The 24,263-nt window shown below is 34.8% G+C and overlaps 1 protein-coding gene and 1 pseudogene across 1 annotated transcript; both read right to left on the reverse strand.

Annotated features, from left to right (window-relative positions):
- Nucleotides 1-3,367: 3,367 nt before the first annotated feature.
- Nucleotides 3,368-9,450, reverse strand: LOC126668682 (uncharacterized). Its single transcript, XM_050361866.2, has 6 exons — nucleotides 8,838-9,450; nucleotides 8,358-8,401; nucleotides 6,175-6,324; nucleotides 6,067-6,071; nucleotides 5,839-5,966; nucleotides 3,368-4,153 (listed from the first exon to the last, which is right to left on the reverse strand). The coding sequence occupies exons 1-6, from the start codon at nucleotides 9,374-9,376 to the stop codon at nucleotides 3,463-3,465; spliced, it is 1,557 nt and encodes a 518-aa protein (XP_050217823.1). The 5' UTR covers nucleotides 9,377-9,450; the 3' UTR covers nucleotides 3,368-3,462.
- Nucleotides 9,451-11,491: 2,041 nt separating this feature from the next.
- Nucleotides 11,492-14,664, reverse strand: LOC126668683 (dehydration-responsive element-binding protein 1A-like; annotated as a pseudogene).
- Nucleotides 14,665-24,263: the final 9,599 nt, after the last annotated feature.

Raw genomic sequence — 24,263 nt, forward strand, 5'->3', positions numbered from 1 at the left:
GGTGGCTCCTCGATTTTCCGAGGAGCCTCTGCTCCTCCGATGAGGATCAGAGGCTCCTCATCGGAAAACATGAGGAGCTGCTGCTCCTCTGAAAAACGAGGAGCAGCAGCTCCAAAAAAAATTAATTCTTTTGAGTAATTTTCTTTATTAATTTAATTAGTGTTAAATTGTAATTAATTAGTAATTAAGTATGATTAGTTAGTGTTGATTATGATTAATTAGAGATTGGTTTAAATCTCACTCTCCAATTAGAGCGTCACGTCAGCAAAGGGGCTTTTTTGATCCGGTTTACACAAGTTCAGGGTATAAGTGATCCGGTTTTCCAGCTTTGGACTTTTTTGATACTTTGACGCAAGATGAGGGGTGAAAATGATCCTTTGTTCAAAAAATAATTATCAAGAAGTTGTATGCATTAAGTACAATAACTTTTAATATCTTTTTGTACTAGAGATGCTTCACTTGCTTTTATTTATTCATCTAATAACTTTCCTTAAAATTTTCTCAAACGAAAAAGAAAGTCATAATTTGATGCTATTTCAGCTTCCACCTTATGAATTAAGATTAATGTTGTTCCAAATAAATCATCAATTGTTATATATTTCCTTAGAAAAATCTATCTAATAATTAATATTCCTATAAAATAAATTTTAAATTTTATTAATTATTAAATAATAGAATTATTAATTATCTGACGTGGAACGAAGTTGGTTTCCTTAATTTTCTATTTATTATTAGAATTATTAATTTATTAAATATTAACTATTAGAGGGTCGACTGTACTACTTTTCAATTTAAAACACTAAATAATTGTATTTATATAAAATATTAACATGTATACTAAAATATACAATATTTCGACGTTTTCATTGGTATTTTATTCAAAACATTCTTTAGTAATTTCATTTATAAAAAAAATAATAATACATATTTCATTTACTTCTAAAGTGTGGCATCTTTTCAAATGATAATTTTTTATTTATAATTAGTGAAACAATATGACATCAAATCGAGTTGTAACTCAAATGGTATTGGATAATAAATTATTAAGGTTACTGGTGGGTAGTGACGGATACAAACTTTATTTGTAGGGAGGTCCAAATTAAAATATATATAGAGTATACTTTTAAATAAAAAATATAAATTAATAATATTTTATTTTTTAAAAAAATTAATATAAATATATCATAAAATTCTATTTTGATCTTTCGACTTGTAAAATTGCTGCATAATAATTTTATAATATTTTTAATGAAAATAATGTATCTTTTTTCACAACGTTTCAATGAACAAGGGTAACAATACAAATAAAATTGTACATATTTTATAATGCTATTCTCTAACCAATTGTAATATTTATTAAATTAAAATGCAATAAATTTACGTTTTCGAACCTCGTATATCCTTTGAAGACACCTATGCTGACAATTTTAATATAGATCTTTTAAGAAATAATTAAGCTATACAAATTTGATCTCTCAAATTGTGTGGATAGCTAATTATATTAGGTTGTAATTTTGTATTGTTGGATGGATTTTTTAAAATTGACCCTAACAGTATCTTTTTATATGATTTGAGCAGTGTATTAACTTAATGATGTTGAGTTTTTTAACACTTGATTTTTTTGTAAAATTATTTTATATCTAAAAATAAAAATTCATATCATGTACATAAAAAGTAAGAAATTTACTCCAGTTATTTTTTTCAATTAAAAAAATATTTATTTAATTGTAACAATCAAATAATTAAAAGAACAAAAAATACATTATATATTGCTTCTAATAATATTGTTTGGACTTATAAAATAATATTGAAAAGGAAAGACTAAAAAGATAATAAGTTAATTTTCTACCATCAGCCAATATATTTTGAAGATTATCCAAATTAGACCCAGAAAATATAGATCGCTTGAATTATTTAATGTAGATCGCCGTCTACGGCACAGACCATCGTTGGAGAAGTTGATGTCGTTGGCATTACCGTTGTGGTATCAGAGTTAGAGGATGGTACAGTAGTGCGTGTTGGCGGCTTGAGCACGGCGGAAAGATTTCGGCGTCGAGATGAAGGAGAAAAAGAGGATATCAGAGTTGATGATGAGACAGACAAAGAACGATCTTCAATGGAGAAAGATTAAGGAAGAAAATTATACAAATATAAACTAACGTTGTATACCAATGAGCTATAGCTCAATTGCCATAAGCGCTAAGCAGCAAACTGCTAGGTCGTGGGTTCGTTTCCTCCCACAAGCACTCCCCCTTCCCCAAATTATCAAAATAAAATAAAATAACGATGTATTGGAAATTATACAAATAGGATACTAAAAATATATATACCAAATTTATATCCACCATTTTTCAAAGTATACTATCTTTTCTTTTATAATTGGGGAGGGGAGAGCGCTTGTGGGAGGATTTGAACCCACGACTTTGGCATTTACTGCCCAGCGCTTATACCATTTGAGCTACAACTCGTTGGTAAACTATACTAAAATTAAAATAACATTATATTAAAAGTAGACACATCAACTGAAAATAAGCTTATTTTTTCCACTTTAAGTGAAAATTCAAAATAAATTGAAAGTAAACCGAAGACAAATCAAAAGTAAATCAAAAGTGAAGTTCATTTTCACCATATTTTACACCCAAAATGTTAATCTATTATTTAGAGTAATACTATTTAACCCACATTAACCCACCTTATTGTATCACATGATGTGGCAACGTACGAGCGGATTAATTTAAAAAAATAATTAAATTATATACTTTTGGATAGAAATTGAGCAAAAAAAAACGTGTCATGTAAGACGGTACACCAAGATAGGTTAAAATATCATTTTCCTATTATTTTTCTCACCTAACGCATTCCTCATTAAATTTCATGGGAACATGCAAAATTCATAAGGATTTGTGTACTAATATATTCACATTGAATTTGATACAATTTGACAGTCTATATCCATTTAACAACAAAATTACAATATATACAAAATTACATGACCGGAAATATTATTAATTAAGCATGTAGAGGAGAGATTCTACATTTCAGTGATAACCTATACACACTCCAATTGTTCCTCTATTTGTTGGCGGAACTAACTAGCAAAGGTAAAGGTAATAATGAACAGAAGTTTATAAATAGTTTTATGAACAGCACGTAGAAAGCTAGATTTGCAATTATTTTAAAAAAAATAGGGCAGTTGTCTAAGAAGCCCTAAGAAATATCTATACCATTATAAATATCTGATGGGTCGTTTTCTGTTGGAGTTGACATCAGCTTACATAGTCCAAATTTAGGGCTTGGCTTCAAAATGAAGTGAGGGTTGTAAGAATTGAGGCCAGTCATTCAAGCAGATGTTAGTATAGCCACACAATTAAAATAACTACTTTTCCCATACTATTCAAAAACACTGAGTACTGTACAGTGAGCTTGTTTTTTAATCTGATTCATATTTATAATATATAGCAATTATATGGAAAAACTCCATAATGACTCATCCGCTGCATATGTTTCTACCTCCTCCCTGCTATCGGCAAGGCATGGAGGCGGAGACAAAAGCATCGCTTTCGCCATATCTGTTAACAATCCCGGCATTCCGAAAACCGCCTCTTCGTCCATATAAACCACATTTTCCGACACACCCGAGTTTCTGGACTCGTCTGCTTCTGTCTCTATTGGCTCAAACGCTTTTGCTGCTTCGGCTGCCGCCTTTTGAATATCTTTGGCATCACTGGAAGCTGGAATCGGCAGCCGCCACGACGAGTCAGCGAAATTCAAGCAAGCAGCTCGTCCTCTGAGTGCTAAAGCAGCAACGTCATGAGCTCGAGCTGCCATTTCGGCTGTTGCGAAAGTGCCTAACCAAATTCTTGATTTCTTGTTAGGCTCTCGTACTTCGCAAACCCACTTCCCGGAGTTCCTGAGACGAACTCCGCGGAAAACAGGATGTCTTGTCTCTTTAAACTTCTTTCGGCCGGCACGTTTCTTGGGATTACTGGAAGCTAATATGTGTTGTTCTTCATCGGAAATTAAGGATGATAAAGAAACTAAATTAGGGAAGTCAAGCGATGACGATGACCAAAGAGAATGATCCATTTTTAGGAAAGAATTGTGATAAATGAAATAACATATCTTGGTTTTATTTATATAAAAAAATAACACGCTATCTTACTTCACTTATTAGTATATTACTTAATTATTTGGGAGACTGTGGGCTTCCTTCCTTTTTAACGTGTCTTTTTCCAATTTTAAATTGTAGTAGTACTTTACTAGTAGATAATGTAAAAGTTTATGATAATGAACATATATTTTAACCAACAGAGATTCATTATTTTTGGTCTCTTTATAACTTAGTCATAAACATCTTGTTAGGAGCTGGTTATTAACTGCCGTTTTTTCTTTCTTGGTCTCTTTTTAGAATATATTTTAGAAATCTTCTTTCTATCCTCTGTTTTAATCTCTAGGTCATGGCAGTTCGATTTAGGAACGTGCAGTGTGTTCTGGATTTGTTGAATAAAATTTTAAATAGTTGGGGAGGTATTGCTGGAAGGATACTTAGAGATATTGATTGTGATGACTATGGGGATGACCGTTCAACATAAACTCGAGAGAACTAGACTCGATCTAATCGACCTCTTCTCGTCGTTCTTTTTCTATTTGCTTTATTTTTGACGATGTTGCATCACATTAACACGATTCTTTACCAATGGGTTTTAACTCAAATGGTATAAGCGCTGACAGCAAACTGCTAGGTCGTGAGTTCGATTCCTTCCACAAGCGCTTCCCCCTCCCCAAATTATAAAAAAAACACGATTCTTTTGTTTTTATTTAATTTTAATTAATAATCAATATGAGGTGCTTCTTTTAATATAATTTTAAAGGTTGATTGAAAGAAAAGGAGTGTTTTACAAATTAGAAATACAAACTTGAAACTTGAGTAATATCAAATATAAACTACTTATATTTTTAGTCTAAAACACTAATAAATTTTCAATAAAATATATTTTGTATTTCAACATTCATATTGATATATATTTTAAAAAACACAATTTTAGCAATTTGATTTATAAAAAAAATTAATTTGTATTTCACATTATTAATATTTAAGTATGTAATAATAGAAACCCAATTTCACATAGTAATATAACGAATGGAGTCCTATAGGATTTGTCCATTGAAGCGGAAATAAGTTAAAGATGAGAATCAACTCGCTAATAGAACCTAAACTAAGTGAGACCGAGTCCTATTTGACTCGTCCATTTAGAATAGAGACCATACAGATTCGCCTAAAAAGCAATAAACCAAACCTCATAGGGTTCAGTAAACAGATCTGATATAGATCTTATTCGAAGATATAGAATCGTAATACAATTCAATTACAATATCGATAAACTCAGAGATTCTAAAAGATTCAGATTTTTTAGAAGATTAGAAATACATTTCTATTTCGAATTGTATTCCTATTTAAGAGCTTACTCTTATTTAGGAGTTATATTATTATTCAGACTCATATCTTAAATAGAAATCTCTTTCCTATTCCGATTTTACAATGTATTCCTTCATGACCACTATAAAAGGAGATTGAGGTATGCCTATACACACACATGACTACAATTACAACAATATATACTCTTTTAAGCTCAATACTGATTTAAGAATCGAAGTGTTCATCGGATAACCACCATCCGATCAGCAATCTTACCCTTATTTTGTAGGTTTAACCCGTTGAGAAGACATACTCCATCCATTGGCGCCGTTTGTGGAAAAATCTTGACAAACTGCGATCGAATGAGCTTTTCTGTGAACCAAACAAATTTTTATTGAAGGATGATCTCTGACGGGACTGACCCCAAGAACAAACAACCGGCGGGAACGAATAACTCAGGTCTAATGACCACCGGAAAAAAGAAAGAAATCCAGAAAAATGAAATAATGCCAAAAATGATAGCAACAAAAGTCTCTTCGAAGAAACTCTTCTAGAGAGCAAAGAAGTAAAAAATCAAGATAGAATAAAAGCATCACCTTCATCAAGAACAATTCATATGATAAAAGGAAGAGTAGCGAGCAGTTACCTACAAGACCTTACCAATTAAAGAGATTCTAAATCACGACATCAAAGAAAAAGATTGTGAACCTAAAGGCCATGTGCTGAAACTAGAGTTGGGCAAAGAGATAAAAGTTAACTTAAGGGTCGACATATCCTAAAATTCAAAGAAGAAATTGTAGCAGTTTTAAAGGCTAGCGCATGAACATTCGCCTCAAAAGTCTTAGAAATTATTAGGATTAACCCGCATATCATAACCCATGAACTTAATGCAGACAAAAATGCAACACCTGTGAAGCAAAAGAAAAGAAAATCTCAGTAGATAATAAAAAATAATCGTCGATGAAGTAGAAAAGTTAATGAAAGCGGAATTCATCATATAAGTCCATTACCCCGAGTCGACAACCAATCTAGTAATTGTAAAAAGGCAAATGGAAAAAACCGGATGTGTGTAGACTATACCGATCTAAACAAGGCATGTTCAAAAGACAGATAAATCCGCTACCAAACAAAGATCAGCTTGTAATCTCAACTGCAGGACACGCCGTGTATAGCTTGGTAGAGGCTTCTCAAGGCTATAACCAAATCCTAATGAAGGAAGAAGATCAAGGAAAAACGTTGTTCATCGCCGATGGGGGAACATATTGCTATAACGATATGCCATTTGGCTTGAAAAATGATGGTGCAACATACCAAAAGCTCATGAACATTATGTTCAAAGATGAAATTAGGAAAAGAGTCTAGGTGTATGTAGACGACTTGATAATGAAAAGCGAAAAGATAGAAACTCACGCAAGAGATGTGAAAGAAACATTCAAAATTCTAATCAAGTACATGATGAATTACTCAATCCGAAAAAATGCATATTCAGAGTTAAAGGAGGAAAATTTCTAGGGTTCATGATATCAAAGAGAGGAATCGAGGCGAACCTCGAAAAAATCAGAGCCATAATGAACATAATACCCCCAAAAGATATCAATGAAATTCAAAAGCTAAATAGGCGAGCTATTGCCCTCTGAAGATTTATGTTCCGCTCGCCGAAAAGATATCTGTCTTTTTTCAAGGCCTTTAAAGGCTCTCAGAAATTCAAATGGAATGAAGAGTGTCAAGAAATATTCAATGAGCTAAATAGATTCTTAACTTCTTCGCCTCTCCTAAGCCGACCAATACCAAAAGAGATTTTATACTTGTATATTTGTGCGAGAAAGAAAATATTCAGAACTGTCATATGTCCGTTAGTGACTGGCCAATTTAGCACTAGCGTATTAGGTCCGATGATTCACATTGGCTAATCACTAACGGACACGTCATTTTAGGTTCGAAAGGTACGATGTGAATTTTTTTATAACGTTATACCTCCACTGAAAAAAAAAGTTCATTAAGGTCTAAATTTAAAACCAAACCAAATGTGAGGGTCCAACATGTTTATTTAACTGATGTTATAATTAGAAAAAAAACTATTTTTCTCAGTTAAATTAAATCATTAATAAAAATATCAAATTAATTAAATAATTTTTGGGCCACCTCACTACGGCTACCGCCTCCACATTCGGCCTCCATTGTTTTCCGGCCACCACTGTCCTCAAGAATAGTTTTTTTTGTTTTAATTATAACATTAAACACTATTTAAAATATATGTTAAAATATAAAGTATTGATTTGATTTTTTTGTGAATGAAAAAGAGGTCAATTTAATGGAATTAAATATTCGAAGATGGTAATTTAATTAGTTCAAATCGTGATTTTACAATGTGAGGGTGAAATCGAAGAAAGGCGGAAGGTTGAGGGTTTTAAAGACATTAGGGGGTGTTTGTTTCAGCTTTTTGGTGGAGTTTTTGGCTTTTGCTTTTCAAAAACTCGACCAAAGTGTTTGGTGAGAATTTTTCAAAACTTTTTGGAGCTTTTTGAACCTCCAACAACTGCTGTTTGAAAAGCTCCATTTTGGAATTTTTTGCCAACAGCTGATAGCTGTTTCATTATTTAGTTTATTAGAATATACCAATTTTATAATATATTAAATTATTTTTAAATACTCTAATCATTTATAAATTATATAAAATTATTTTATTTTTATTATAATAACTATAATTTAATTATTTTTTAAAAAATTTATTATAAATTTATCAAAAATATATCTAAATAAATTTAAACTATATATTGCTTTTTATAAAAAAAAATTATTAATATTTTTATTAAATAATATATGATATAATATATTCATAATCTAATAAATAAAAACAAAAATTATGCCCTTTACGGTCATTTTATATATAAACAGCTACAGCTAATTAAATTTCACCAAACACTTATGGTCTATCAGCTACCAGCCAACAGCTTACAGCTATCAGCAACAGCTAACAGCCACCAGCTACAAAAAACAGCTGAACGAAACAGGCCCTAAATTTTTTGGTTTTGAATGTTTAGAGTATGAGTAGTCTATGTCTAATTAAAATATAGAGTTAAAGAGCTGGAATTTAAAAATACTTGCTCAATAGTACTGTGGGGTCAGAGGGTGTATTAAATATCTTAAACGTTATAAATATCTGATGGGTCGTTTTCTGTTGGAGCCAATCTTAGCTTAGATAGTCCAAATTCAGGGGCTTGGCTTTGATTTAAAGTGAGGTTTGCAACTTGCAATAGTTTTGGCCAATCATTCAAGCAGATGGCAGTATAGCCACACACTTAGAATAATTACTTTGTTGTTGCCATAATTGTCAAAAACATCGAGTATGGTATAGTTAACTTGCTTCTTAATCTTTCCCTTTTCTGATTCATATATATATATATATATATACACAAGCAATTATATGGAAAAACTCCATAATAATGACACATCCGCCGCATATGTTTCTACCTCCTCCCTGTCATCGGCAAGGCATGCAGGCGGAGACAAAAGCATTGCTTCGGCCATATCTGATAACAATCCCGGCATCCCAAAAACTGCCTCTTCGTCCATATAAACCACATTTTCCGACACACCCGAGTTTTTCGACTCGTCTGCTTCGATCTCTATTGGCTCAAATGCCTTTGCTGCTTCGCCCGCCGCCTTTTGAATATCTTTGGCATCACTGGAAGCTGGAATCGGCAGCCGCCATGACGAGTCAGCGAAATTCAAGCAAGCAGATCGTCCTCTGAGTGCTAAAGCAGCAACGTCATGAGCTCGAGCTGCCATTTCGGCTGTTGCGAAAGTGCCTAACCAGATTCTTGATTTCTTGTTAGGCTCGCGGACTTCGCAAACCCACTTCCCGGAATTCCTGAGACGAACTCCGCGGAAAACAGGATGTCTCGTCTCTTTAAACTTCTTTCGGCCGGCGCGTTTCTTGGGATTACTGGAAGCTAGCATGTGTTGTTCTTCATCGGAAGATAAAGATACTATATTAGGGAAGTCAAGCGATGACGATGGCCAAAGAGAATGGTCCATTTTTAGGAAAGAATGGTGGTAAATGAAATAACATATCTTGCTTTTATTTATATAAAAAAATAACACGCTATCTTACTTCACTTATTAGTATTGGGAGACTGTGGGCTTCCTTTTCTTACGTGTCTTTTTCCTATTTTAAAACCTAGTACAATTTACTAGAAGACAGCGGAAAAGTTAATGAAAATGAATAAATATTTTAACCAACGGAGGTTCATTTTTTTGTCTCTTTATAACTTACTCCTAATAGGAGCTGGTTATTAACTGCCGTTTTGTTTTTCTTAAAGGTTTCTGCCAGGAATTAACAGCTGATCCTGATGAACTTATTGATTCTGAATTGATTCTGAATACAGTGAAGGATAAGTAGAGATGAACCAGATCTTTTTTGAAAACTTCTTTTCATTTGGATGATCATGTTTGTAGCATATATGGTTGTTACATTAATTGGAAATCCACTTAAAATATACTACACTAAAAATCTATTTTAAATTAATATACTATATTTGAGTTGTGGGGTGATAGACACTGAGTATCTAAAAAATTGCCATATTTTTTTTTGGTGATTTTAATTTTTTTTTTCAATTTGGTTACTGAATTTTAAATTTAGTTTGATGGAGGTATCTTTTGCTTCTAATTTTCTTGTAGAAGCCGTTATCCATGCCATGATTCTTCAATAAAATTTGAACAAAAGAATTGGGAGAGTACCTCTGATTTGCAGGACGCCAGAGAAACATATCATGGTCTGATTGAGAACGAATAGCTGCTGCATGATTAATCTAGCTATAAAGTGAACAGCTGATTATGAGAGTTGCTACTGATCTTTAAGCCAAAAATCATGTTAAAATCTGATTTGATTACCGTTTTCCAAGTGAAAATTGACTATTACTTTGGAACAAATTTCAATTTGTTTTAACTCTACGCCAAATAGTCAACACTCAACAGTTTAGCATTGCTCACTGACATTAAATCAAACCAGATTTGATTAATATGGAAACCTGCCGATGAGAGCAGATTTCCTTTTCAATGAGCTAGGTGATTAGTGAAATTCTGAATTAGGGGATGAAAATGATTCAGCCTAAAGCTATTCTTGGATAGAAGCATACCAAGATACCTAATTTGAAGTTTAATTATTCAGTTTAGAATCCAACTTTTTTGAAAGTTAATCCGACTTCAAAGCAGCAAAGAGCACATAGTAGATTTCTCACCATTTCCAAATTATTTCGAACAAATAATAAAGTATCATCGGCAAACTGAAGCGTAGAAAAAGATTCATGATAGCCTATGATATTGACTCCTTGAATAAGGCCTAAAATCATAACCATTAAATAGTACAGTTTGAATAATTTTCTTCAAGCATCTGAATTGATATATTTTTCCTGCAAATGATCTATCAATGCATTGCAAAGTGCAATGTGCGCATGTTTGTTCTACATCTGTCTATGTCGAACAATTTTTTTTGCAAATCGAGTACTATCATCTATTACTATTTCAACTTGCGGTATTTCTCCTTCCACTAGTCTGAATTACTGCATATAAATCACATTCATCCTCAATAATCATCATATTGTGCATTATTATGCATATTGTCATTATGTCAATGTAATACATCTTTTTTCCAAAAACGGGTTGGTCTTACAATAATTACATATCATGCTTGTAGAATTCCAAATGCTCGCTCATCATCTAATTTTCTACACGCTTCTTCTTTTACGTCAAAATCAGTGTTACCATAATTCGTTTTTAGCTTGGAGTACCACGAATTGGAACGTGCGTTCCAATTCGCGGTACTCTGGAGTTCCAGAAACGCTTTGGTACGCGTACTGGAACTCCATGTGAAGAGTTCCATGATTGTTTAAAAAGTTGCAGAAGTAAGGTGAAGAAGAAGGTGTTAAAGCGGCTGTGTTGCTGAATTCAAGTATTAATCTCTAGGGTTTTCTTATCTTGGGCTTATGGGCTTATTAATAATCAGTTTTTACAGCCACCCACCTTATAACAAATATAAAACACTAACGTTAATAATAGATAGCTGTCAACTTGAATTCAATTTTCAGAATTCAAAGAGTTTCTCTACAACCAAAACACATCTAATTAATGCTAAAAAAATTGAAAGACACTTATCAATAACTTAAATTACTATATAAAACATAGCATGAATAACACGATAATAACTTACCTTCTCTGCTTCCTAAAATTTATTTAACTAGTATCAAAATCTATGTACATTCTTTGAATTTTACGTAAATATATGTGAAGCGTTCCGAACAAGAGTGGTTCAACGTACCGCACAAAAAAAAAACGTACCAACTAATCCTACCCCCAACGTACCATAAAAAAATAAACTAACGTATTTCGTTCCCGTTCCCGTTCCACGACCCGAAGCGCACCGCGTTCCGGGTAACACTGGTCAAAATATTTGTCTTTCGCGAAGTATGCGGTTCGTGGATAATTTGTACAGTAGTAGATCATTTTGGATTTATAGAACCAGCTGAGTAGTGGTTTACACATTAATAGTTGGGGTAATTTCTAAAAAAATCACAAACTTTACACGGAGTTTCATTTTAATCATGGCCTTTAAAAGTTGTCATTTAAAGGCACGAACTTTCATTTTATTTCAAATCTATCACCAAAGTAAAATTCGGTGTATTTTATCTGACTAAAAATTGCTAATCCTAGATATTCTAACTGAAAGATAATAAGATTTGATGTTGATTAATAAGTTGGCTCTTTCATTGATGGTTTAGTGAAGAATTTAGTAAATACAAATACACTGAAATGATGAATTTGAAACAATATGAAAGTTCGTGCCTTTAAATGGCAACTTTTAAAGGTCATGATTAAAACGAAACTTCGTGTAAAGTTCATGATTTTTTTAGAAATTAACCCTTAATAGTTTGCCAGATTATTAAATTATTTTACATTTAATATCTTATGGTTAATTATCTAATATTAGTTTGATATTCTATTTTAAAGTTAGTTTGGTTGTAATGTTTGTTTAATATTTGTTTTTATGTTTAATATAATGTACTTTTAACATTTTAAATGAAAATATCATATTATTTAAATTTAATGTTTTTTTTATCAAAATATTTATTAAATTTATTTATTATAATTTGTTAAAAAATAGTTTGGATCAAATTGTTAACAATATGACTTTTATCTGATGAGAACTTGGACCAAATTGAATATTTTGAAAGCTAACAATATAAAGATATATTTGTTTGAATAATACAAATTTATTTTAAAATTTTTACTCTTCATAAACATTAAGATAGAATTCCATATTAGAGTATTAGAATTGTGAATGGTGTGGTTATTAACATAGGAGTGTTATTAGGTCTTAAGCTCAACTTAGATAGTCCAAAAAGTGGGGCTTGGCTTTAATTAAATACTATTTTAACATTATAAATATCTGATCAGTTATTCTGTGTTAAAGTTAACATCAGCTTAGATTGTCCAAATTTAGGGACTTGGCTTCAATTAAAAGTATAGATGCCAATCATTCAGCAGATGGTAGTATAGCCACACAATTCGAATAATTGTTGCCATATTAGTCAATAACATTGAGTATGGTATAGTGAACTTGTTTCTTAATCTTTCCTTTTTCTGATTCATATTGTTTATATAGCCAAAAACTCCATAATAATGACACATCCAGCACATATGTTTCTACCTCCTTCCTGTAATCAGAGACGGAGACAAGGTAGGGCTAGGCAGTCCCTGGACCCTACCTCAAAAATAAAAAATTACTTTAAAAGAATTTAATAAATAAATAAATTATATATCCTTCATCTTAAATTTTTAATAATTAGATTTTATAGTGTATATTTTTGTGGTATTATATTTAATTTTTTTTCGTATTAATTAGTATTACACACATGAGTTTAGGTCCGAAATATTATTTTTTATCTAAAAGAAAACTCAAATATAAGAGGAAAATAATATTTATTTAAAACTCATGAGTAAACAATATTTCAGACGAAATCTCACGTAGATAATACTCACTCCGTCCTAAATTAATAGACCCTATTTCAAGTTTATTTATGGTCTAGTTACTTAAAAACCACCCACCTCGTTACATTTTTTCATTTATATCATGAATTAGGAAAATTTTCAATTGTACCATATTTTTATTTTTTATGTTTCATCTCTACCCTAATGAGTTGAATTGACCTATTTTCTTTTGAAAAAGAGTTTAAATTAATCCTTTATTTTTAACCTATATTCTAATAAAATGTTAATATTAATCATTTATATATCTTTTTTTTAATATTTTCATCTTTAAATTAATTAAATTATCAAAACTTTTACTTTTGGGGTACAAACGAAACATAAAAATCAAAAATAGGGTACAATTGAAAATTTTCCTAGGTCATGGTATAAACGAAAATAAGTTATAAGGTGAGTGGTTTTTAAGTAATTAGGCCTTTATTTATAGGCATTAGATATTTACTTTACTAAGTAATTGTAAACATACTCACATTAATTATAGGAAATATTTTGAAAAGATTATAAAAATTACAAAAAGATAAAAATTACCACTATATTAACGCAAATATGATATTTTTTTCATATACTAATTCTTTTATCTATAGAATTTAAATTTTTAATACCCATATTTATCTTAAACTGCCTATCAATTTAGAACGGAGGAAATATAAATTAATTTTTTTCATCAAATTGTGCCCTACCTGAAATTTTAATTTGACTTCATCACTGCTTGTAGTCGGCAAGGCATGGAGGCGGACAAAAAAGCATCGCTTTTTCCACATCTGTTAACAATCCCGCATCCCATAAACTGCCTCTTAATCCATATAAAACACATTTTTCGACACACCCGAGTTTTTGGACTCGTTTGCTGCCATTTCTATTGACTCAAACGCCTTAATTTGCTGCTTCGGCTGCTCCCTTTTGAATATCCTTGGCATCAGCCGAAGCTTGAATTGGCAGCCGCCACGACGAGTCAGCAGAATTCAAGCAAGCATATCGTCCTCTGAGGGCTAAAGCAACAATGTCATGAGCTCGAGCTGCCATTTCGGCTGTTGCGAAAGTGCCTAACCAAATTCTTGATTTTTTGTTAGGCTCTCGGACTTCGCAAACCCACTTCCCGGAATCCTCAGACGAACTCTGCGAAAAATAGGGTGTTTAGTCTCTCTAAACTTCTTACGGCCGGCACATTTCTTGGTGATAACATTAATGGAAAAATCAAACACCATTAATTTAAGAGAAAATTGTAGAAAAAGAATGGAAGCTAATATTAAATTACAAAATCTTCACCCAACAAAATAAAACAGTGCTCTCTCTCTCTCTCTCTATATATATATACACACTAAAATAAGTAAGAAAAACTATCATACTACCCTTACATAATAATAAATGATGGATACCGAATCCTACTGAAAGTATAATGGAGCCGAGTTGCAGGAGATCCACTCTCAGGCGACACCGGACTCCCCCTGAAGACGGAAAGATATGAAGGAGATACCGAATCTCTAAGATTCGGTAACACACTAATAAAGACCGAATCCCACATGATCCGCCAAGAGCGCGTCAGGTCCGGGATTCGGTAAACGACTAAATATGGAAATCTTGTCCTATTTGGACACAAACACTACATATGGAAGGATAAGCTCTACTTTAGGAAGATAAGACTATTTAGGAAGACGTTCCTAAATAGGACTCTTATCAGATTAAGGTAGATCTCGACAAATCAGGAGAATCCTTGCGATACGGCCGAATCCCTACAAAGTAGGATTCACCTGCCTAATACAACTCTACTAGGTATATTCGACTACTATAAAAGGAGCATGAGGTATGCCTAGAATCACAATTACATTCATATACTCAAAACGTTGCTCAAAGCTCTAAACTGACTTTAGCATCGGAGAGTTAATCGGACAACCACCGTCCGGTTAGCTTCTACCCTGTTTTGCAGGTTCACTCACCGGTTCAGAAGGCAGACTCCATCAATTGGCGCCGTCTGTGGGAAAAGCTTAACTAAACTTCAAAAGAAGGGGCTTTTCTGAACTCAAAAACAAATCTCATTGAAGAAGATGACTTCTGAAAGAGTAAACCTGAAAGACAAACAACCAATGGACCCAAAAAGCACTCCGGAGATAATCAACATGACGGAAGACGGGCTTCTCAACTCCGGGGAAAAAAGCAACACCGGAGGGCTCTCTTTCTCAACACCCCAGTACCAAACTAATCCAATAAGAGGAAGCATCCCAATTGCTTTCAACCTAAGCACTGAAGAACAAGCACCAAATGCAGCGGCACAAGATCCACACAGCGAAATGCTGAAAAAGATACTAGAATCTGTACAGGCAAATCTTGACAGATTGGCTAATGAGGCCAAAAGAACAAACGACAGGCACGAAGAAACTATGAGAATGCTAAGGGAAAACTTCAGCCCTACAGCTCCCAGAAGAAGAGAAAGAACAGGAAATGCAAACCCAGGCCGACGGGAGACAAGGGCAGAAAACAACAAAAGCAAGGAACCTCGGACCAGAGGAAACGAAGAGAGGAACGAAGCAAGGAACCAGCGAGAAAAGGAAACCAGCGAAGAGGAAAGTCCTGACAGAGAAAAATCTAACGAGGAATCACCGGAGGCACCCAGAAATGAGCACAACCAGGAGGACGCCCGAAGCGGTCTGAATACGAAAAGAGACGAACGAAGGGAGAAGGAAAAAGAAGACGCCCCACCAAGGAGTAAGCGACAAGAAAGAGATGCAGGGAAAGAACAAAATAAGAAAAAACACCAAGAAGGAGAGGGCGAATCGTCAGAGACACCCCAAAAAAGCAAAGCCACATATGTGGTGGAAGAAGATTTAGAAGAGAAGATCGCCAAAGCGCTCAAAAAACTAAAATCTGAAGAATTGGACATAGAGGACCTCAGGTTGAAAGGATCACCCCTCTCGCCCGAGATCATGGAGGAAACCATCCCGTACAGCATGAAGCTGCCGACCTTGCCAATTTTCAATGGGGAAGGAGACCCCCGAGACCATACCTCTAGGTTCACAGCGACCATGGGGCTACTCAGCGTATCGGACGCCATCCTTTGCAGGGTTTTCCCTACCACGCTCACGGGCACAGCCCAGAGATGGTATAACAAATTAAAACCAGGCTCGATCAAAAGCTTCGCTTCGCTTTCAACAGAATTCCTCAACAGATATCTCACAAACATCCCAGCTAAAACCACTACCAGTATCCTAAGAGCCTGTATCCAAGAAGAAGGAGAAACCCTGCGAAGCTACATCGAACGATTCAACAAGCAAGCTATGAAGATAGACAACCTGAACGTCGACATGGCGACAGAAGCATTGCGAGACGGGACGCGATTCGGAAAGCTGGTGGACAAGCTGCTAGTCAATAAACCCACAACTTTCTCGAACTTAATGGGCATAGCTCAGAAATACTTCGAGTTAGACGAAGGGCGAAGGGCGATTCGCGGAAAGGAAGCAAAAGGAAAAGAATCAAAAGAGAGATCCAGAGAAAAAACCAAGTCCAAACCTGATGACAGGAGAGGAAGACCCGAAGAAAGCAGACGATTCGCCCCCCAGACAAGATATGAATCGAGATACGATCCCAGAGATGATGAGAATAACTTCACTCCATTAAACACCAGCCGAACTAATGTCCTCATGTGGATCAAAGAAAACATCAAAAACGTGGTATGGCCACCCAAAATGAAAGCAGAAGCAAGAGACACCAGAAAGTACTGCAAATTTCACGACGATTACGGACACGAAACGGATAGCTGCAGAGACTTAAAGGTCGAGATCGAAAGAATGATCGACACAGGAGAACTGAGGAAATTTGTGGCCCGAAAAGAGAAGAGCAATGACAAGGGAGAAAAAAGAAACAGAGAAGACAAGCCAAAAGAAAAGGAAGACGAGCGCCCATCCAAAATTCTGGGAACCATACACATGATTAATGGTGGAGGGCATAGTAGCTCCACGATCAGGAGGAAGCAGAGGAAGGAAATAATGAATATACGAGAAACTCACATGCCGCCAGTGATCTTCGATGTAGAAGACTATGAACACGTCAAAGCACCTCACAACGATGCTTTGGTAGTGACTACTATCATTGTAAATTGGAACATGGAGCGGATCCTTATCGACGAAGGAAGTGCAGTAAACCTCATGACAAATGCAGCATACAAAATGTTGGGAGGAACAGCGTCAAGGTTACGCCGAGTCCCAATTCCGCTATCAGGACTCGGTGGACCCTCCATCACCCCGCTGGGAGCAGTCACCTTGGAAGTAATAATCGGCCCAGAAAGAGGAATGAACAAGAAAATCATGTCACTATTTAACATAGTGGACATGGAATTGACATATAATGCCATCCTAGGAAGACCTTTCCTCCATGACTCGGCAGCGGTAACCAGCATCAGAGCACTGGCAATGAAGGTACCGACTGAAAAGGGAGTAGTGACGCTGAGAGGAGACCAAGGAATAGCCAAGAAGTGCTATGATGAGTCAGTGGTGGATCTCCAAGAAAACAAGACCGAAAAGAAGGAAGAATAGGAATGAAAAACGACCCATCATCGGTAACGACTCTCCGTCCTACCAGATGGCGTCAAATCTATCTTTAATGCTTTGTATGCCATCTTTTTATCAATAAAAATTCAATTTCGCTACCATCTGATTAGCCAGACGAACCAATAAAGAAATAAAAATCAAGAACAGCCACGAATGATTAAATCAAAGACGAAAGAAGAAAAAATAAATTAAAGATCAAACTCAAGAAAAGCTAAAAGCCAAGAAAATGAGTTTAAATTAACTCAAAGCAAAATCGCCGAACCAGGCAAATCGCCACGAAAGGCTGAGAGCCAAGAAAATGAGTTTAAATTAACTCAAAGCAAAATAGCCGAACCAGGCAGATCGCCACGAAAGGCTAAAAATGAGTTTAGATTAACTCAGAAAAGGCGAATCGCCAAAAAAGAGTTTAGATTAACTCGAAACAAAAACAAAAATAAAAAGAGTTTAGATTAACTCTACAAAAAGCAACGCCAAGAACAGGGTTTAGAATAACCCTCGAGGCAAGACAAGTACATAAAGATAAGGCAAAAGCACATTTCGAAGAAAAACGAAGAAAATATATTCATAAATTGCGAATTACAAAAAGCAAAATTAATACATCAGCAAATACAATCAAAAGAAAACTACTAAACACGGTCTTTAGAAATCTTGACGAGGAGATCACGGGCGATGGCCTGGGGATCCAACCCGTTAACCCCAGAAAGATCAATATTGGGATTCTGCTCCAGAAGCTTCTTCCCAATCGCAAGGCGATACTCGCTTATCAGAGCAGAGTAAAAAGCCTTCGTATCTAGCAGACGGATATGAAGACCTTCAACCTCCGATCTGAGACTATCCCTCTCCCCACCAACAAGGGAATTGATCCGAATGAGCTCCTCAATCTCTTGAGTCAAATCATCGGTCTTTTTCTCAATCACTTTCACTTGGCGATCATTAATCGCATCCTGCGCCTTGAGCTGCGCCAGAAGGGAATCATGCTCTTCCAAAGAGGCCTTCAATTTCGCCCTTTCAGACTCAGAAGTCGCCAAAAGAGCAGACAGACGCTCGACCTCCTCCTCGGCACACTGTCGGCGGTCGTTCAATACCAGAACAGATTGAAGAGCCTACACACACCAGAAATAATCAAATAAGAAAACAACTGAATACAAAAAACATATTATACTCAAGAAAGAAAGCACTTACAGAGAAACCATGAAAACAAGCCAGATCGGAAAGCTCCTGACCCGGCCTACCACAGAACCACGTGACATCATCAGGAATCGCCAAAGTCCGGATATATTCCGCTAGCACTCTCGGATTCAGCAAACTGGCAGGATCCTGACCTTCGACCCATTGAACCAAGTCTGGAGCAGAAGAAGAGCTTCCAGGAAAACTCTCCCTCGTTGGAGAATCATCGCCAACTCGACGTCTTTTTCTAGACGGAGAATCCGGGTCTCGACCTAGATAAATCTCTCCCGAATCAGCAACAACAGGCCCCTCTGAGGCCACACCCCCAACTCCCCCCGAAACGATAGATGATGCTAGAGGGGGAAGTAGTGACGGAATCGCCTCGTCACCGACTGGAACAGCCGAGTCATCACCATCATCATCATTTATAACAATAACCTCAGGCAACGCTACCTCGGCGGGAGCTAGGAGGATATCAACAGGAGCCCCATCCACGACAATGTCGCCAGGAATAACGTTCGCGATAGGAACGTCAGGACCACCCATCGGAACGTCCAAATCTACTTGAAATCCGGAAAGGAAATCGTCAGAAGAAGAAGACATCCTACAAAAGAAACATTAAAAAGAACTTAAGCAAATTAATATACCTTGAACAAAAGAGTAGCAAAGATCCGCCAAGCCTCGAGGAGGATCCTCCAAAGGAAACCTAAGACCAGCAGCAAATTGCTCTTCAAAAAGAACCGCCCTACAAGAAGACCCGGGAGAGTCAGACGCAGCCATATCGGCACCGGGTAATATTACCCTGTAATCAAAAGGAAAACTATACTTAAAATAGATATCTAAGACTTCATCCCTACGAAGCTTCGATCGGGTAAAAGCCATAGCAGCGCAAGCATCTTCCACTCGACTAAGAGGCATCCTAGAACAGGGAATCACAAACATAAACACAAAATAAGGATCAAACGAAAAATATATTGAAGAACACGTTGAAGAACACATCAAATAACAACAAATACAGAAGAAATTTCCAGAATATAAAGCATGGAAAATATACAAAGAAGAAAGCCATATTAACATCCAAACGACGAAAGAAAACATACCTGGAAAATCTGGAGAAAACAAATCACGAAGAATCAAATAATCAAACGAAGAACGAAAAGGAAATAGCTACAAGAAATGAGAGTAAATTCGAAAAGCAAAGTAAGAGGGAAAAGAAGAAATGCGAAGAGATTAAATACAAAACGCTTTTGAATCATTAACCGTTTAATGCCGACACGTGGCAACACAGAATCTTACTAAAAGAAGAAACGTCACCCACAAACATATGAAACGACTCGCCCGGAATACAAAGCGACTCGCCCGTATAAAAGAACTCAGCTCCAAAAGAGCTAAAATCCACTAAGGCATAAATGCCAAACTACTTCAGCTCACTTGCGGGGGGGCTAATGATGGATACCGAATCCTACTGAAAGTATAATGGAGCCGAGTTGCAGGAGATCCACTCTCAGGCGACACCGGACTCCCCCTGAAGACGGAAAGATATGAAGGAGATACCGAATCTCTAAGATTCGGTAACACACTAATAAAGACCGAATCCCACATGATCCGCCAAGAGCGCGTCAGGTCCGGGATTCGGTAAACGACTAAATATGGAAATCTTGTCCTATTTGGACACAAACACTACATATGGAAGGATAAGCTCTACTTTAGGAAGATAAGACTATTTAGGAAGACGTTCCTAAATAGGACTCTTATCAGATTAAGGTAGATCTCGACAAATCAGGAGAATCCTTGCGATACGGCCGAATCCCTACAAAGTAGGATTCACCTGCCTAATACAACTCTACTAGGTATATTCGACTACTATAAAAGGAGCATGAGGTATGCCTAGAATCACAATTACATTCATATACTCAAAACGTTGCTCAAAGCTCTAAACTGACTTTAGCATCAGAGAGTTAATCGGACAACCACCGTCCGGTTAGCTTCTACCCTGTTTTGCAGGTTCACTCACCGGTTCAGAAGGCAGACTCCATCAATAAACATAATAATCTATTCAATAGTGGCATAGTCTAAGGTCCAGCGTTGGGCCCGTCCAGCACTAAAAAACAAATATAATAAGATAAAAAATTTACCTCTAGAAAATTGAGGTTACAAGTAACAAAATATATATTATCGGACCCACATAAAAAATAACAGAAAAATTACTCCACTTCCACTTGCCTTTTTATTAATTCATTTATATAACTGAATTACTCCACTGTTCTTTTTCTTTTTCTATGTATATAACTTACATACAATATTTATCATTATTAACACATATCTAACTTATTAAAATTAAAATACTCTACAAAAATTAATTAAAGTTAAAATTATTCTTTTAATATTTAATTGTTGAATATAAAAAAATTTAACTATGTTAAATTTTATTAGATAAAACAATGCATAATATGAATAAAATAATTAATAAATTAATAAAAGTAATATTAATTTAGATTTGGTGTAGATTTCACCATGACTTCAACATGCACCAACTTGAAGGGCACTTTCGTCCATATTCACGGTCGAATCTGAATCGGACGTCTTCATGAAAGTTGTAGGTATTTAAGTTACCTTTTCATGAATGTTTTAATCGATGAAATCCAACGTCGGAAAAACGATTTTTGAATTAGTACATGCATATGTCAAAAGGATGCACACATGCAGCAGTTTCAAAGGCACTTTCGTCCCTTTTTCATGTCGAATCCGGATCGGACGTCCTCATGAAAGTTGTAGGTATTCGAGTTACCTTTCCATGGACGTTTTAATCGATGAAATCCGACGTCAAAAAACGATTTATAAATTAAATACTGGGACTGGGTACATGCAGATTTCATAAAACTGCACATATGCAGCAGCTTCATGAAAGTTGTAACTTTCCAGGGACGTTTGATTCAATGAAATCCGACGTCGGGAGAAAGAGTTATGATATAAATACTAAATCTGAATATATTTAGATTTCACCATGATATACACATGCAGCAGCTTCAAGGCACCTTTCATCCATGTTCCAGGTCGAATAAGTATTGTATTTCTTCATGAACATTGTAGGTATTCGAGTTACCTTTCCATGGACGTTTGAATCGATGAAATCCAACGTCGAAAAAACGATTTATGAATTAAATACTAGGACTGGGTACATGCAGATTTCACAAAACTGCACACATGCAGCAGCTTTAAGGGAACTTTCATCCATTTTTCAGGTTGAATCCGGATTGGACATCTTCATGAAAGTTGCAGGTATTCGAGTTAACTTTCCACGGACGCCTGAATCAGTTAAATCCGACTTCGGAAAAGTAAGTTTTGATAAAACTACTCATGCTGGTTTTCAAAATTATACTTTTATACTCTTTCTTTCGCCTGAATAGCTACCGATTATTAATAAGTTAAATTCGAGGTCGGGAAAAACAGTTATGGCATAAATAGCCGGGATGGTTTAAAAAATTCTTCTACTTTTTGTAAAAAGAGCTGGATATATACGGATATAGACAGGTGTAACATTTTGATATACAGGATAGTCCGAGCGATAGTGCGTAAATTTGTCCATGTCTCTACACATTCAGCAGCATTAAGGGACATTTCGTCCCTTTTAGAGGACGAATTCGGACCGGACATTTTCATAAAAGTTGTAAGTATTCAAGTTAGCTTTCCAGGGATGTTTGCATCAATGAAATCCGATGTTGAAATAACGAGTTATGACATAAATACATAATCTGAATATATATAGATTTCAGCATGATATACACATGCAGCAGCTTCAAGGAACCTTTTGTCCATGTTCTAGGTCGAATCCGGATTAGATGTCTTCATGAAATATGTAGGTATTCGAGTTAAATTTCCATGTACGTTTGAATCGATGAAGTTGGACGTCGGAAAAATGACTTACGAATTAAATACTCGGACTACATAAATGCAGATTTCACAAAACTGCACACATGCAGCAGCTTAAAGGGAACTTTCGTCCCTTTTCCAGATTGAATCCGGATCGTACATCTTCATAAAAGTTGTAGGTATTCGAGTTACCTTTACATGGACGTTTGAATCAGTTAAATCAGATGTCGGAAAAGAGAGTCATGATAATAATACTCAGGCTAGTTTTTGAAAATATACTTCTATCCCTTTTTCTATCGCCTGAATAGCTACCGATTATTAGTAAGTAAACTTGAAAATAATAAATTTCAGCTAAAGAAAAAATCGTGGAGAAATTGAACGCGTAATGAATTATTCGGATGAAATAGATTATTATAAATTAATATAAAGGAGATATATTTAAATTGAAAAATTTGGAATAATCAAACTTACATTTCTCTTATGTTGAATATAAATATTTATAAACCGTTAGCATATTTATATTCAATTTAAGTAAAATATATGTTTAATTATTTTTAATTTCAATTTAAATATACATCATTTTTAATAATTTTTAATAAATTATTTTATCTGAATAATTCAATACGCATTCAATTTTTCTATGATTTTGATTTAATTTAAAATTTATTTATTTCAAGTTTATTTAGTTGTAATTGTTGGATATAGCAGAGTTAGAGCATGTAATGGATCATCCACGAATAAAAGAAAGATTTTATTAGAAGGAGACTATTTAATATTTTTTATGTCATACTTATGGTACAATACTCTTAAGCGCCAATTTTTCACATTTGCATGCCTATTCTGTTACATTTTTACTATTTAGTATATACTGCTTAAATTAATTAATTTTTTTCCTATCATAATATCTAATACTACTAATTAAGAATATTTTTCTGATTGTCAAATCAATTAAATCGGATTTTATTATTCTCTTAAATTATCACTAAATAAATTTAAGGGTTAATGTCATAAAACTTTACACATTTTCTCATTTTAATCATGTAGTTTAAATTTTCTTAATTTCATGCAGGAACTATCACTTTTTCTCAAATTCATGCACGTTGCTGAGGTGTCACGGCTCCATTGGTGTAATCGCTGAGGTGGAGGTCATTTTACACCAATGAATGAGTGCCACCTCAGCACCGTGCATGAATTTGAGAAAAAGAGGTAGTTCGTGCATGAAAATGAGA

Source organism: Mercurialis annua, linkage group LG2 (assembly GCF_937616625.2).
Source record: "Mercurialis annua linkage group LG2, ddMerAnnu1.2, whole genome shotgun sequence".
NCBI lineage: Eukaryota > Viridiplantae > Streptophyta > Magnoliopsida > Malpighiales > Euphorbiaceae > Mercurialis > Mercurialis annua.